This window comes from Salmo salar, chromosome ssa02, assembly GCF_905237065.1.
Source record: "Salmo salar chromosome ssa02, Ssal_v3.1, whole genome shotgun sequence".
Taxonomy (NCBI): domain Eukaryota; kingdom Metazoa; phylum Chordata; class Actinopteri; order Salmoniformes; family Salmonidae; genus Salmo; species Salmo salar.
In genome coordinates this window covers 58,345,261-58,361,030 of record NC_059443.1, presented here as the reverse complement: position 1 = coordinate 58,361,030, position 15,770 = coordinate 58,345,261, and the positions used below count along the sequence as shown (strand labels likewise).

General features: G+C 42.3%; 1 protein-coding gene across 2 annotated transcripts in view; it reads left to right on the top strand.

Annotated features, from left to right (window-relative positions):
- LOC106587099 (ubiquitin carboxyl-terminal hydrolase 43) overlaps positions 1–15,770 on the top strand; it is a 130,311-nt gene that overhangs the window by 48,876 nt on the left and 65,665 nt on the right. For both annotated transcript variants that reach the window (XM_014175103.2, XM_014175093.2), the window contains exon 3: positions 11,749–11,855. In XM_014175103.2, the coding sequence (XP_014030578.2) occupies positions 11,749–11,855 (107 nt within the window). The remainder of the gene's footprint in view (positions 1–11,748; positions 11,856–15,770) is intronic.

The following is a 15,770-nucleotide window of genomic DNA, read 5'->3' as shown; positions in this document are numbered from 1 at the left end:
TGTTGACACAGAAGTGTGTCAAATAATTGATTACATCACAGATGTTGATGAAACAAAGCTGACAGATATTCTCCAGGGTTATGTTGTCAATCTTGGTTGTACAATACTTATGTTTTATGCATACACATTTTGATGCAATATCACAACATAAGATATTGATATTGTATGTGTGTGTGTGTGACCTTGCTCTAAATGTGTCCTAAATTAGTTTGAGGTAATTTGAGATTTTTAGACAGGCACAAACTTCAGGGCGGAACTTTCACCCCAAAACAGAAATTGATGTCGACTCCAAAATCGCCTCCGACGTTTAGCTCTGGTCCCCAGGTGACAATGAATGAATTTTCAATCTCACTACCTCATGCAGGGTATCTAAACTGTCCATTACCATCCAGGTCGGAAACAGCTACTAAAGTGATGTTTAGGGGCAGAGCCACTCAAATAGCTCCTTCATCTTATTCACACATTGCTCAATTTCTTTACCGTCAACTGTACTGTTCTCACTGAAAGCAGTCAGTATAGGCTTACCTATACTATGTAATGTATGATGGGGTTAAGCACTACTTTGGCCCAATGGCCCAACAGCTCTCAAAGGGTTCTCTACAAGGTTTCAACTGAATGAGTTAAATTGCAATTGAATCAGTTGTAACCCCATAAAAGCTTGGATATGTCGCTGTGATCCATTTGTTTGCTGAGGCTATTGAACTTTTTTACTCTGCATAGCAACTAATTGAAAGCCTCTCTCATAGGCTATTCACAGAAAGAGTAATAGTATGGAAGGATGTAGCTTCATACAACACTCCACACTAGAGGTCGACCGATTATGATTTTTCAACGCCGATACCGATTATTGGAGGACCCAAAAAAGACGATACCGATTAATCGTACGATTTCTATATATATATTTGTAATAATGACAATTACAACAATACTGAATGAACACTTATTTTAACTTAATATAATACATCAATAAAATCAATTTAGTCTCAAATAGATAATGCAAAAACAAGGTGTTGGAGAAGAAAGTAAAAGTGCAATATGTGCCATATAAAAAAGCTAACGTCTAAGTTCCTTGCTCAGAACATATGAAAGCTGATGGTTCCTTTTAACATAAGTCTTCAATATTCCCAGGTAAGAAGTTTCAGGTTGTAGTTATTATAGGACTATTTCTCTCTATACCATTTGTATTTCATATACCTTTGACTATTGGATGTTCTAATAGGTACTTTAGTATTGCCAGCCTAATCTCAGGAGTTGATAGGCTTGAAGTCATAAACAGCGCAATGCTTGAAGCACAGTGAAGAGCTGCTGGCAAATGTAGGAAAGTGCTGTTTGAATGAATGCTTACAAGCCTGCTGCTGCCTACCACCGCTCAGTCAGACTGCTCTATCAAATCATAGACTTAATTTATAATAACACACAGAAATACGAGCCTTAGGTCATTAATATGGTCAAACCCGGAAACTATCATTTCGAAAACAAAACGTTTGTTCTTTCAGTGAAATACGGAACTGTTCTGTATTTTATCTAACGGGTGGCATCCCTAAGTCTAAATATTGCTGTTACATTGCACGCCTTCAATGTTATGTCATAATTATGTACAATTCTGGCAAATTAATTAAGGTCTTTGTTAGGGAGAAATGGTCTTCACACAGTTCACAAACAAGCCAGGCGGTCCAAACTGCTGCATATACCCTGTCTCTGCTTGCACAGAACGCAAGAGAAGTGACACAATTTCCCTAGTTAAAAGAAATTCATATTAGCAGGCAATATTAACTAAAAATGCAGGTTTAAAAATATATACTTGTGTATTGATTTTAAGAAAGGGATTGATGTTTATGGTTAGGTACACATTAGTGCAACGACTGCTTTTTTCGCGAATGTGCTTGTTAAATCATCACCCGTTTGGCAAAGTAGGCTGTGATCCTATGGTAAATTAACAGGCACCGCATCGATTTATATGCAACGCAGGACAAGCTAGATAAACTAGTAATATCATCAACCATGTGTAGTTAACTAGTGATTATGTTAAGATTAATTGTTTTTTATAAGATAAGTTTAATGCTAGCTAGCACCTTACCTTGGCTCGTTGCTGCACTCGCATAACAGGTAGTCAGCCTGCCACGCAGTCTCCTCGTGGAGTGCAATGTAATCGGCCATAATCGGTGTCCAAAAATGCTGATTACCGATTGTTATGAAAACTTGAAATCGCCCCTAATTAATCGGCCATTCCGATTAATCGGTCGACCTCTACTCCAAACAAGACAACAATAATCATCTTATCAAGCCAGTACATTAAATGTGCTGAAAATCATCACACATTTCCCCATGTCCCAAATAATATATGACTCAAAACATTTGATTGAAATGTCTATTTGATCATTTTCATTAGCTGAGAGAATCAATGATAATCCAGTATGGAAGCATATAGCTCAATGAGCTCCATAATCCAGTGGATCTGTCTCCTTCAGTTTAGCAGGAAGTGATTAGTATGGTTATGATGACTAAGAATGTCTTTTTAAAGGCACTGCAAATCATAACACACCTGAGTCTAGAAGCTCTTGTGGAAAATATCTGTGTGCTGCTCTTTGATTACATCAAGCAGACACTGTTCAGGTAATTATGTGATTCAAAGTGATTCACTCTCTCCTTCGTTTGATTTCACTGTCCACTGAACAGAGCTCAAAACACCAACTACCAAAGCACTTTAATAAATTATAGTTGTGGGTGAATGCAGTTTCTCTCACCCTGTCAGGTAAACTTGAACTATGGTTAGACATGCTCCAGAACTTTGGCGACGAAGAAAGTATTTTTTAAACCTCCCACTTTGGGCTGGATGTGTCAATGTGTAGTTCATACATGCATAATCTATGAGCAGAATTACTTTCTTACCTCAATTATCCACAAAATCCATAATTTGAAAGCAACTGTGCAGCGCCATTTTCCCTACATTTTCTAACACATGTGCCAGCCCCATAGCAATTCGAGTTCCAGCCAATGAGCTTCAGCCCTTCGCCATTTGAGTGACAGCTATCAAGATGCACACACAGCAGATTTTCAGGAACCACTTTTGGCTCATGAGCGCTACTTTCAAAACTACAGGCTTAAAAGTAGAGGCGGATCTCTTCAAATCAGCCTGTTGAAAGATCCCCCCCAATAATACGTTTTTTTCTATTGTGTCATTTAGATTGACACACTACTGTCATGCCACTCAGTCTCATCAGTGTCTGGAGAATAAACGAATGCCTGTTAACTCCACTTATCCATCATATATGGTGGCAGTGTGTGTGCGCGTGCCCACGTGTGGAAAACGTTGCTTCAAAGACCCATTCGTTCCCCGGGAGCGAAAATAATTGATCTTATGATTTCTGGGAATGATTTTGTAAAAAAGCCGGAAGATGATGGCTGGCTGTGGTAAAAAGGAAATATATCCCGCAGGTTGATGATACGTTATGCCAAATGCCATTTTTTCCTCTGTGAAAGCTGTCAATTCATACACCAGCGGTTTGTGACTGATTTCAGTATTGGTTTCAGGTCCGTCCGTGCCACAGCATGGTTCTCTCTCATAAAGAGACTCAAGGGTTCAGTTCAGGCCTGTGGTTGGTGGGCTTGGCTGCTCTATATTTTATGCTTGTATGATCAATATGTTTATTTACCTGTCTATCTGGGTAATAACACAGACTTTAGCTGTGATATATCTACTGTTGGAGAGAGATTTGGAATTGTCAGGGCTCTAGACGTTCCTTCAGTGGCTCATTCAAACCTCTATTTACTGTATCACATCTTACAATAACTCAAAACTCCATTTTCCTTTAGTTTTCTTCTCTAACTGTTAGCCTCTCACTGTCTGTGGTTCAGTACAGGGACCTTGGTTCGGTCCACACTGTGAAACCGAATGAATAGATAAAAATATATACACTAAGTTGACTGTGCCTTTAAACAGCTTGGAAAATTCAAGAAAATTATGTCATGGCTTTAGGAAGCTTCTGTTAGGGTAATTGACATAATTTGAGTCAATTGGAGGTGTACCTATGGATGTATTTCAAAGCCTACCTTCAAACGCAGCGCCTCTTTGCTTGCCATCATGGGAAAATCAAAAGAAATCAGACAAGAGCTCAGAAAAAAATTGTAGACCTCCACAAGTCTGGTTTATCCTTGGGAGCAATTTCCAAACGCCTGAAGGTACCACGTTCATCTGTACAAACAATAGTACGCAAGTATAAACACCATGGGACCACGCAGCCGTAATACCGCTCAGGAAGGAGACGCGTTCTGTCTCCTAGAGATGAACGTACTTTGGTGCGAAAAGTGCAAATCAATCCCAGAACAACAGCAAAGGACCTTGTGAGATGCTGGAGGAAACGGGTACAAAAGTATCTATATCCACAGTAAAACGAGTCCTATATCAACATAACCTGAAAGGCCACTCAGAAAGGAAGAAGCCACTGCTCCAAAACCGCCATAAAAAAACCAGACTACGGTTTGCAACTGCACACGAGGACAAAGATCATACTTTTTGGCGAAATATCCTCTGGGCCATAATGACCATTGTTGTGTTTGGAGGAAAAAGGGGAAGGCTTGCAAGCCGAAGAACACCATCCCAACCGTGAAGCACGGGGTTGGCAGCATCATGTTGTGGGTGTGCTTTGCTGCAGGAGGGACTGGTGCACTTCACAAAATAGATGGCATCATGAGGTAGGGAAATTATGTGGATATATTGAAGCAACATCTCAAGACATCAGTCAGGAAGTTAAAGCTTGGTCGCAAATGGGTCTTCCAAATGGACAATGACCCCAAGCATACTTCCAAAGTTGTGGCAAAATGGCTTAAGGACAACAAAGTCAAGGTATTGGAGTGGCCATCACATAGTCCTGACCTCAATCCCATAGTAAATTTGTGGGCAGAGCTGAAAAAGCATGTGCGAGCAAGGAGGCCTACAAACCTGACTCAGTTACACCAGCTCTGTCAGGATGAACGGGCCAAAATTCACACAACTTATTGTGGGAAGCTTGTGGAAGGCTACCCGAACCGTTTGACCCAAGTTAAACAATTTTAAGGCAATGCTACCAAATACTAATTGAGTGTATGTAAACTTCTGACCTACTGGGAATGTGATGAAAGAAATAAAAGCTGAAACAAATCATTCTCTCTACTATTATTCTGACATTTCACATTCTTAAAATAAAGTGGTGACCCGAACTGACCTAAGATAGGGAATTTTTACAAGGATTAAATGTCAGCAATTGGGAAAAACTGAGTTTGAATGTTTATGTAAACTTCCGACTTCAACTGTATATACAAAATAAAACACACGGCCTATAGGTTATGCCTACGCTGAGTTGTATGCGTCTTGAGTAAATCTGAGCTGAAAAAAACGAAGAAATTTCAGGCTATTCCGTTAAAACAACTAGCGCCTATGCGCACATGGTAATAAAAATTAGAATTTTAATTGCCGCATTTAAAACTGTCCTTTTGTGAGGCGCAGCACGGAACTGGTTCCGTACGATGGCCGAGTGATGGGGTCAATAAACCAGGAGGATTCTCCATAATAGTTTAAATCGGCAGTTTAGGAACATTTTGGCTTCACAGTAGATTACAATGGCGATAGACAGAGAGAGTATTTTGCCACTGCTCAAAGAGAATAGCCTATGCAGCTGCCAACACCTCAAACATGTTGACACATTGACACCGACATCACCCCAGTATTTCTACCACCTGAGCAAGACGGAAACGCAAAAAAACAACACATCTCCCTTCTGCATTCAGACAGCAATTTGCAGCTGATTCTGATCGGGGCAAAGAAATTACAAGAGTGATAGGTATGTTGATAGCCGCGGATATGCGCCCATTCTCTGTGGTTTTGAAGAATAGGGGGTTTCGGCACTTTGTGAAAGTGCTCGAGCCTCATTATAAACCACGCCCTCTCACACCCATTTCTGCAAACAGGTAGTACCCGCTCTGTATAAACAATGAATTGGCCAATGCACCATGTGCTGTGCTTACTACAGATGGAAGGACATCTAGAGCAGGTGTACTCAACTACTATTTGAGAAGATCCGGTCACACAAATTTCCTAGGTGGCAAAGGTCTGGATGGATAATGTAATTTATCGGCGTAGTAACAAACCCCCACCTCGTAACCCATGTGACCCCAAACTGTTCACACCCCTCTTGTTGGCGGAGAGAACATTTTGCCATTTTAAAGCTAATTTCCCGCAATTCTATACATTTTGCATGGGCCAGAGATATGTTTTGCTGGTTTAAAGCTAATTTCCTGCAGTTTTACGCGTTCTTCCATGTCTTATGTGTGTTTATATGATTCCAGGGGTCAATGCCCGAACAAGTAAAAAAATAAAAATTAAGTATCTGGATCCGGACCGCGGTCCACCAGTTGGAGGATCTAGAACTACTTTACACTGACAGCCCATCACATTACCCCAGAGTGGTTAACACTGACAGCCCATCACATTACCCCAGAGTGGTTAACACTGACAGCCCATCACATTACCCCGGAGTGGTTAACACTGACAGACCATCACATTACCCCGGAGTGGTTAACACTGACAGCCCATCACATTACCCCAGAGTGGTTAACACTGACAGACCATCACATTACCCCAGAGTGGTTAACACTGACAGCCCCTCACATTACCCCAGAGTGGTTAACACTGACAGACCATCACATTACCCCGGAGTGGTTAACACTGACAGACCATCACATTACCCCGGAGTGGTTAACACTGACAGCCCATCACATTACCCCGGAGTGGTTAACACTGACAGACCATCAATTTACCCCAGAGTGGTTAACACTGACAGACCATCACATTACCCCAGAGTGGTTAACACTGACAGACCATCACATTACCCCGGAGTGGTTAACACTGACAGACATCACATTACCCCGGAGTGGTTAACACTGACAGCCCATCACATTACCCCAGAGTGGTTAACACTGACAGCCCATCACATTACCCCAGAGTGGTTAACACTGACAGCCCATCACATTACCCCAGAGTGGTTAACACTGACAGACCATCACATTACCCCAGAGTGGTTAACACTGACAGCCCATCACATTACCCCAGAGTGGTTAACACTGACAGCCCATCACATTACTCCAGAGTGGAAAATGAGAAGTACCGTGCTATAAACAAGCCCCCTTTATGAGAGACACTCAAGTTTGCATATGTGTGCATATTTTTGTCTTTCTAAGAAAACATAGGCCTGTAGAATGAGCCACGTATACCGCCATAAGCAAACAGGAAAACGCTCACCCAGAGGTGGCGCTCCTAGTAGCCAGGGACTTTAATGCAGGGAAACTTATATCTGTTGTACCTAATTTCTACCAGCATGTTAATTGTGCAACCAGAGGGAAAAATCTCTAGACCACCTTTACTCCACACACAGAGACGTGTACAAAGCTCTCCTTCGCCCTTCATTTGGCAAATCTGACCATAATTATATCCTCCTGATTCCTACTTACAAGCAAAAATGTAAGCAGGAAGCACCAGTGACTCTGTCAATAAAAAAGTGGTCAGATGAAGCAGATGCTAAGCTACAGGACTATTTTGCTAGCACAGACTGAAATATGCTCCGGGATTCTTCCGATGGCATTGAGGAGTACAACACATCAGTCACTGGCTTCATCAATAAGTGCATCGATGACGTCGTCCCCACAGTGACCGTACGTACATACCCCAACCAGAAGCCATGGATTACAGGCAATATCCGCACTGAGCTAAAGGGTAGAGCTGCCACTTTCAAGGAGCGGGACTCTAACCCGAAAGCTTATAAGAAGTCCTGCTATGCCCTCCGATGAACTATCAAACAGGCAAGCATCAATACAGGATTAAGATCGAATTGTACTACACCGGCTCCGATGCTCATCGGATGTGGCAGGTCCTGCAAACTATTACAGACTACAAAGGGAAGCACAGCCGAGAGTTGCCCTGTGACACGAGCCAACCAGAAAAGCTAAACTACTTCTATGCTCGCTTCGAGGCAAGTAACACTGAAACATGCATGAGACCATCAGCTGTTCCGGACAACTGTGTGATCACGCTCTCTGCAGCCGATGTGAGTAAGACCTTTAGACATGTCAACATTCACAAGGCCGCAGGGCCAGACAGATTACCAGAACGTAAACTCCGAGCATGCGCTGACCAACTGGCAAGTGTCTTCACTGACATTTTCAACCTCTCCCTGTCTGAGTCTGTAATACCAACATGTTTCAAGCAGACCACAATAGTCCCTGTGCCCAAGAACACTAAGGTAACCTGCCTAAATGACTATGTCTGTAGCCATGAAGTGCTTTGAAAGGCTGGTCATGGCTCACATCAACACCATTATCACAGAAACCCTAGACCCACCCTAATTTGCATACCTCCCCAGTAGATCCACAAATGATGCAATCTCTATTGCACTCCACACTGCCCTTTCACACCTGGACAAAAGGAACAATTATGTGAGAATGCTATTCATTGACTACAGTTCAGCATTCAACACCATAGTGCCGTCAAAGCTCATCACTAAGCTAAGGACCCTGGGACTAAACACCTCCCTCAGCAATTGGATCCTGGACTTCCTGACGGGCCGCCCCCAGGTGATAAGGGTAGGTAACAACACATCCTCTACTCGGATTCTCAACACGGGGGCCCCTCAGGGGTGCGTGCTCAGTCCTCTCCTGTACTCCCTGTTCACTCATGACTGCATGGCCAGGCACGACTCCAACACCATCATTAAGTTTGCAGATGACACAACAGTGGTATGCCTGATCACCGACAACAACGAGACAGCCTATAGGGAGGAGGTCGAGAGATGGCCGTAAGGTGCAAGGTCAACAACCTCTCCCTCAATGTGATCAAGACAAAGGAGATGATTGTGGACTACAGGTAAAGTAGGACCGAGGACACGCCCCCATTCTCATCGACTGGGATGTAGTGGAGCAGGTTGAGAGTTTTAGGTTCCTTGGCGTCCACATCACCAACAAACTAACATGGTCCAAGCACACCAAGACAGTCGTGAAGAGGGCACAACAAAACCTATTCCCCCTCAGGAGACTGAAAAGATTTGGCATGGGTCCTCAGATCCTCTCTGTTATTATCTATGCATCGTCACTTTAATAACTACCTACATGTACATATTACCTCAATTACCTCAACTAACCGGTGCCCCGCACATTGACTCTGTACCGGTACCCTCTGTATATAGCCGGTTATTTTACTGCTGCTCTTTAATTATTTGTTACTTTTATTTCTTATTTTTTGATGTATTTTTATTAAAACTGCATTGTTGATTAAAGGCTTGTAAGTAAGCATTTCACTGTTGTATTCGGCGCATGTGACAAATAAAATTTGATTTGATTTCACACATATTGCACTTTATTTTAGTGTTGTTGTGGATGATGTTTTTTAATTGAAGAAAACAGTGTTATTCCTGATTGTGCTGTCATCCGGCATTATATGGATCATGATCATACAGTTGAAGTCGGAAGTTTACATACACTTAGGTTGGAGTCATTAAAAGTGTTTTTTTAACCACTCCACAAATTTCTTGTTAACAAACTATAGTTTTGGCAAGTCTGTTAGTACATCTACTTTGTGCATGACACAAGTCATTTTTCCAACAATTGTTTACGGACAGATTATTTCACTCATAATTCACTGTATCACAATTCCAGTAAGTCAGAAGTTTACATACACTAAGTTGACTGTGCTTTTAAACAGCTTGGAAAATTCCAGAAAATGATTTCATGGCTTTAGAAGCTTCTGATAGGGTAATTGACATAATTTGAGTCAATTGGAGGTGTACCTATGGATGTATTTCAAGGCCTACCTTCAAACTCAGTGCTTCTTTGCTTGACATCATAGGAAAATTAAAAGAAATAGCCAAGACCTTAGAAAAGAATTGTGGACCTCCACAAGTCTGGTTTATCCTTGGGAGCAATTTCCAAATGCCTGAACGTACCACGTTCATCTGTACAAACAATAGTATGCAAGTATAAACACCATGGGACCACGCAGCCATCATACCGCTCAGGAAGGAGATGCGTTCTGTCTCCTAGAGATGAACGTACTTTGGTGTGAAAAGTGCAAATCAATCCCAGAACAACAGCAAAGGACCTTGTGAAATGCTGGAGGAAGCAGGTACAAAAGTATCTATATCCACAGTAAAACAAGTCTTATATTGACATAACCTGAAAGGCCGCTCAGCAAGGAAGAAGCCACTGCTCCAAAACAGCCATAAAAAAAGCCAGACTACGGTTTGCAACTGCACATGGGGACAAAGATCATACTTTTTGGAGAAATGTCCTCTAGTCTGATGAAACAAAAATATAACTGTTTGGCCATAATGACCATCATTATGTTTGGAGTAAAAAAGGGGGAGGCTTGCAAGCCGAAGAACACCATCCCAACCGTGAAGGGTGGGGGTGGCAGCATCATGTTGTGGTGGTGCTTTGCTGCAGGAGGGACTGGTGCACTTCACAAAATAGATGGCATCAGGAGGTAGGAAAATTATGTGGATATATTGAAGTAACATCTCAAGACATCAGTCAGGAAGTTAAAGCTTGGTCGCAAATGGGTCTTCCAAATGGACAATGACCCCAAGCATACTTCCAAAGTTGTGGCAAAATAGGACAACAAAGTCAAGGTATTGGAGTGGCCATCACAAAGCCCTGACCTCAATCCTATAGAAAATTTGTCGGCAGAACTGAAAAAGCGTGTGCGAGCAAGGAGGCCTACAAACCTGTCTCAGTTACACCAGCTCTGTCAGGAGGAATGGGCCAAAATCCACCCAACTTATTGTGGGAAGCTTGTGGAAGGCTACCCGAACCGTTTGACCCAATTTAAACAATTTAAAGGCAACCTTACCAAATACTAATTGAGTGCATGTAAACTTCTGACCCACTGGGAATGTGATGAAAGAAATAAAAGCTGAAATAAATCAATTTGTCTACTATTAATCAGACATTTCACATCCTTAAAATAAAGTGGTGATCCTAACTGACCTAAAACAGGGAATTTTTACTAGGATTAAATGTCAGGAATTGTGAAAAACTGAGTTTAAATGTATTTGGCAAAGGTGTATGTGAACTTCCTACTTCAACTGTATATGGAATCAGGAATATCAACACTTTGTATTTCTTAAGTAAACAAAAATGAACTACATTATGGTTGGTGTCTCATTTCCCCGCTGTGCTGATACTGAACCGAACCGTAACCCCAAAACCGTAATACGTACCACCGAACCGTGGGTTTGGTGAACCTTTACAGCCCTAGTGGGCAGCCGGACCGACTTGTTTTGATTCAACCCAGATTTAGTATATTCACTTTAATGTGTTTTACCTACCTACTGCTCTCCCTTCTACCCAACTCTCATCGACCTCCCTCCAAGCCAAGGTCAGCAATGCTGAGAGGAAAGTGAATTACATGGGAACGCAAACACACACACACATACACACACGTAATGACAGTCACGAGGTAAGATCTGGCTGTTTGCGTTCTCTCTCATCGCCAGCGATACTGAACACTATAAAAAAGTACAAGAGTGTGTTAACGTGCATTAGCACCTCATTTAGCACCTGTCCTATTGTAGCGCTCCTGTTTACTTCTGCTGTGATACACCTTGTTACCCTGCTGGTGTTCAGCTCTAGCTTCAGTGTTGACATTTTCACACACACACACACACCCGCGCACGTATACATACAGGTCATTCACACATTCACGCTTTCTCTCTCACTCTGTTCAAGGGCCCGCTGGGTGGAGGGGAGGAGAGCCCTGTCTCCGGCCCAGCAGCAGCACACCAGCCTGGGACTCGGCACAGCTTCGTCCAGGACCACTTTCAGGCACAGTACAGGTACGAGTCATAGACAATATCATACAGGTCCTTTAGTAGTCACAGACGACAAGAGGTGAGAGTCACATTCTATTAGTACAGGTCAAGTAATAACGCATACTTAAGTTATGCCGCAATTCAATAACAATTCTCACACCATGAGGCTTCATGGAGTACCCAAGCATCTAAACTTCTCATCCAAGACTTTTGTAATGTCTGTGTGCATAGTTTTTTCTCCCCAGAATCTATAGCATGCCGTTATATATATAGTATAGGTATTCAGAACAGGTGAGCATGCACTTCCCCTCCTGTTGATAAGAACTGCTAGCCTTCTAAAGTAGGTCACGTTGAGCTAGCTGTGAACACTTTCTGGGATTAGTCTGTATCTTGTTTGGCTCTTTTCCTCCTGGTCTGTAGTACACACATACACAGAGCGGCAGAAGCAGCAGGATCCATGCGTAGCCAGTCTAATAAAAATGCAGTGACCCTCTGCTAGCCTTGTCATGATGTTCTCCATCTCCTTTCTTCCCCACCCACCTCTTCTTAGATCAATCTGTTGAAACTTTCCACTTGTTGATTTATGATACCAACCACTGATCTGTATACCACATGGATTGACTGAGCAGTTTAACGGATGATTAGACTTTGACACATTGTATATTGTATAGAGAATGAGTTAAACCTGAAATGTACAGAATCTGCTGGGAGTTGATTGCAGCCAACAGGCAGCTCTTCTCTCTATAACAAAGGACTCCAATTGTATCGGGCTTAGTATTGGACTTAACACCATGCTGGCAGATTACTGTGAGTCTATCAATATAGGGTTAACCCCAGACAGTTAGACTGTATTGATGCCTATGCGGGGGTTAACCACCCAGTCAATCACGGGATTATGATTCCCACTCCCTCATCACAGGATTATGGATTATACACTTATCTAAACCCACTGTATCCCTGCGGCGACTGATCTCTCCAGGCTGCTAATTGGAAATTGCTCTCCGAATCCATTCTCCCTTATGGAAAAATGTGTGTCTAAAATGGAATATCGGAATTTTGAGGCAGAATATCGGAATTCCGAGATGGAATATTGGAATTCCGGGTGTTCCCTTGAATGTGATGATGATCCCTCCTGCCATTCAAAGTAAAGTGTCTTCTTTAACATCCAACCCCCTTGGCTGTTGGCTATGATGTGTTTACGTCCTATTATCAGATTAGCCGTTAATTCATTAGCAGATAAGAGTAGCGACACTAGGGGAAATCTGAGACGTAACCTTCAAGACACTCCAAATGCATCCCTAAACAGCTTAGTAAAGAATGCTAATGCGATAGCTCCTCTCATCAACAAGTTTGTCTCTTGTCTCAAATGGCACCCTATTCCCTTCATAGTGCACTACTTAGACTAACAGTTTTGGCTGACAGCTGTGAAGTGTCTAGACTCACCATCCTTCCCCCTCAGGTGGATGGATATACAGATGTAGGATCTTAATTGAATCACTCCTTTGTTGCTCAGAATTGTCCTGCAAAGCAGGAAATGCAAACTTCAAGTGTATTTTAGTTTTCAAAAGGCTTCTAAAGTTTGTAGTTTTAATTTTTAAATTTCAGAATTGATTTGCCATAACAAACAATGTATACCTCCCTACAAACATTTTCATTAATTATAATCCACAGAATTATTTTAATGTTTCCCATTGCTGCAGTATTACTTTCCTGCTGTAGCAAACTAGCTCAAATTAAGATCCTACATTTGTACGCCCAAGGTGTACACTCTTAGAAAAAAAGGGTTCCAAAAGTGTTCTTTGGCTGTCCCCATAGGAGAACCCTTTTTGTTCCAGGTAGAACTTATTTGGGTTCCATGTAGAACCCACTCTGGGAATGGTTCTACATGGAATTCAAAAAGGTTCTACCTGGAACCAGAAAAGGGTTATTCAAAGGGTTCTCCAATGGGGACAGCTAAAAAAGAGTAGAGTGTAGTGTGTTGTGTTTAGTCAGGGGTTACAAAACATCACTTTAAGCACCAGTAATTAGTACTTTGATGGTCTGCTCCCTAAGGACATGTCTCAGTGTTGAGTACATGTTGTTGTCACATTATGCAGTCTACTGTAAAGTGATTACAGAACTACTCCAAACTCTGTTGTTTCTCCTGCAACGCACCTTGTAATTTTCTGCCTGGCTCCACCACAACAGCTTGAAATGTTAGAGAGTAGCAGGGTTACGCTGTAATTGCAATTCTGGAGTTTTGGACATAGACCCAGGTAGCAGGATAACGGCTGTCTGGTCTGGCTGGAGGGTGGTGGGGGAGGTACAGATGGAGGGGGCAGATGGCTGGTGGGCTTGTTTACAGATGACCTTGCAGGTAGAGCCTGGGAGAGGTAGAGCCTGCCTGGCTGTTCCCCACCCCTGCCTGGCCTGGCATTACATGGGACCATCTGTAAGGTTTATTTTGTATGTAAAGTTAATGCACTGTGCCTGCCTATAACTGTACTTCTGTTCATGCAAGTGCATTTGAGTATGAATACAGGTCAACACAAGTAATGTATCCTATACACTGCACTCAAACTGTTGTGTTACATTGGGCTCCGTTCCAACATTCTAACTCAACGTTGCAGTATTGGCTGTGTTCTAACTTCCAGACTTCTGAAAACACAAGACAGGTAGTGTAGTAGTGTGACTGAGACAATGGGTGTTTTTCAAAATGCATAGTACCGTGCTCCGAGCATGCAAATTGGAGCACGGGAGGGTCGGAGTATGAGTCCAAATCAAAGTAGCCAAAACGGAGCACTGAGGGAACTTCTCAAATGTGAAATGCTGCTTATTCACATGTAAAATGTTGCCTGACTAGAATATTTAATGTTGATATGTTAATAAGTACATACTGTGTAAAATGTAATATGTTCACCTGCCTACGTACCATAGAACGCAAGCCCATAATAAGTCAATAGGGCTAATTGGCTAGCTACAACTGTTCGCTAGCTAGCCAGATAGCCACAAAGAAATAGCAAGGGACCATGTGAAGATGCTGGAGGAAACAGGTACTAAAGTATCTATATCCACATTAAAACAAGTCTTATATTGACATAACCTGAAAGCCGCTCAGCAAGGAAGAAGCCACTGCTCCAAAACCGCCATAAAAAAAGCCATACTACAGTTTGCAACTGCACATGGGGACAAAGATCGTACTTTTTGGAGAAATGTCCTCTGGTCTGCTGAAACAAAAATAGAACTGTTTGGCCATAATGACCATCGTTATGTTTGGAGGAAAAAAGGGGAGGCTTGCAAGCCGAAGAACACCATCCCAACCGTGAAGCACGGGGGTGGCAGCATCATGTTGTGGGTGTGCTTTGCTGCAGGAGGGACTGGTGCACTTCACAAAATAGATGGCATCATGAGGTAGGGAAATTAGGTGAGTATGTTGAAGCAACATCTCAAGACATCAGTCAGGAAGTTAAAGCTTGGTCGCAAATGGGTCTTCCAAATGGACAATGACCCCAAGCATACTTCCAAAGTTGTGGCAAAATGGCTTAAGGACAACAAAGTCAAGGTATTGGAGTGGCCATCACATAGCCCTGACCTCAATCCTGTAGAAAATCTGTGGGCAGAACTGAAAAAGCGTGTGCGAGCAAGAAGGCCTACAAACCTGACTCAGTTACACCAGCTCTGTCAGGAGGAATGGGCCAAAATTCACCCAACTTATTGTGGAAAGCTTGTGGAAGGCTACCCGAAACATTTGACCCAAGTTAAACAATTTAAAGGCAATGCTACCATATACTAATTGAGTGTATGTAAACTTCTGACCCACTGGGAATGTGATGAAAGAAATAAAAGCTGAAATAAATCAATTTGTCTACTATTATTCTGACATTTCACATTCTTAAAATAAAGTGGTGATCCTAACTGACCTAAGACAGGGAATTTTTACTAGGATTAAATGTCAGGAAT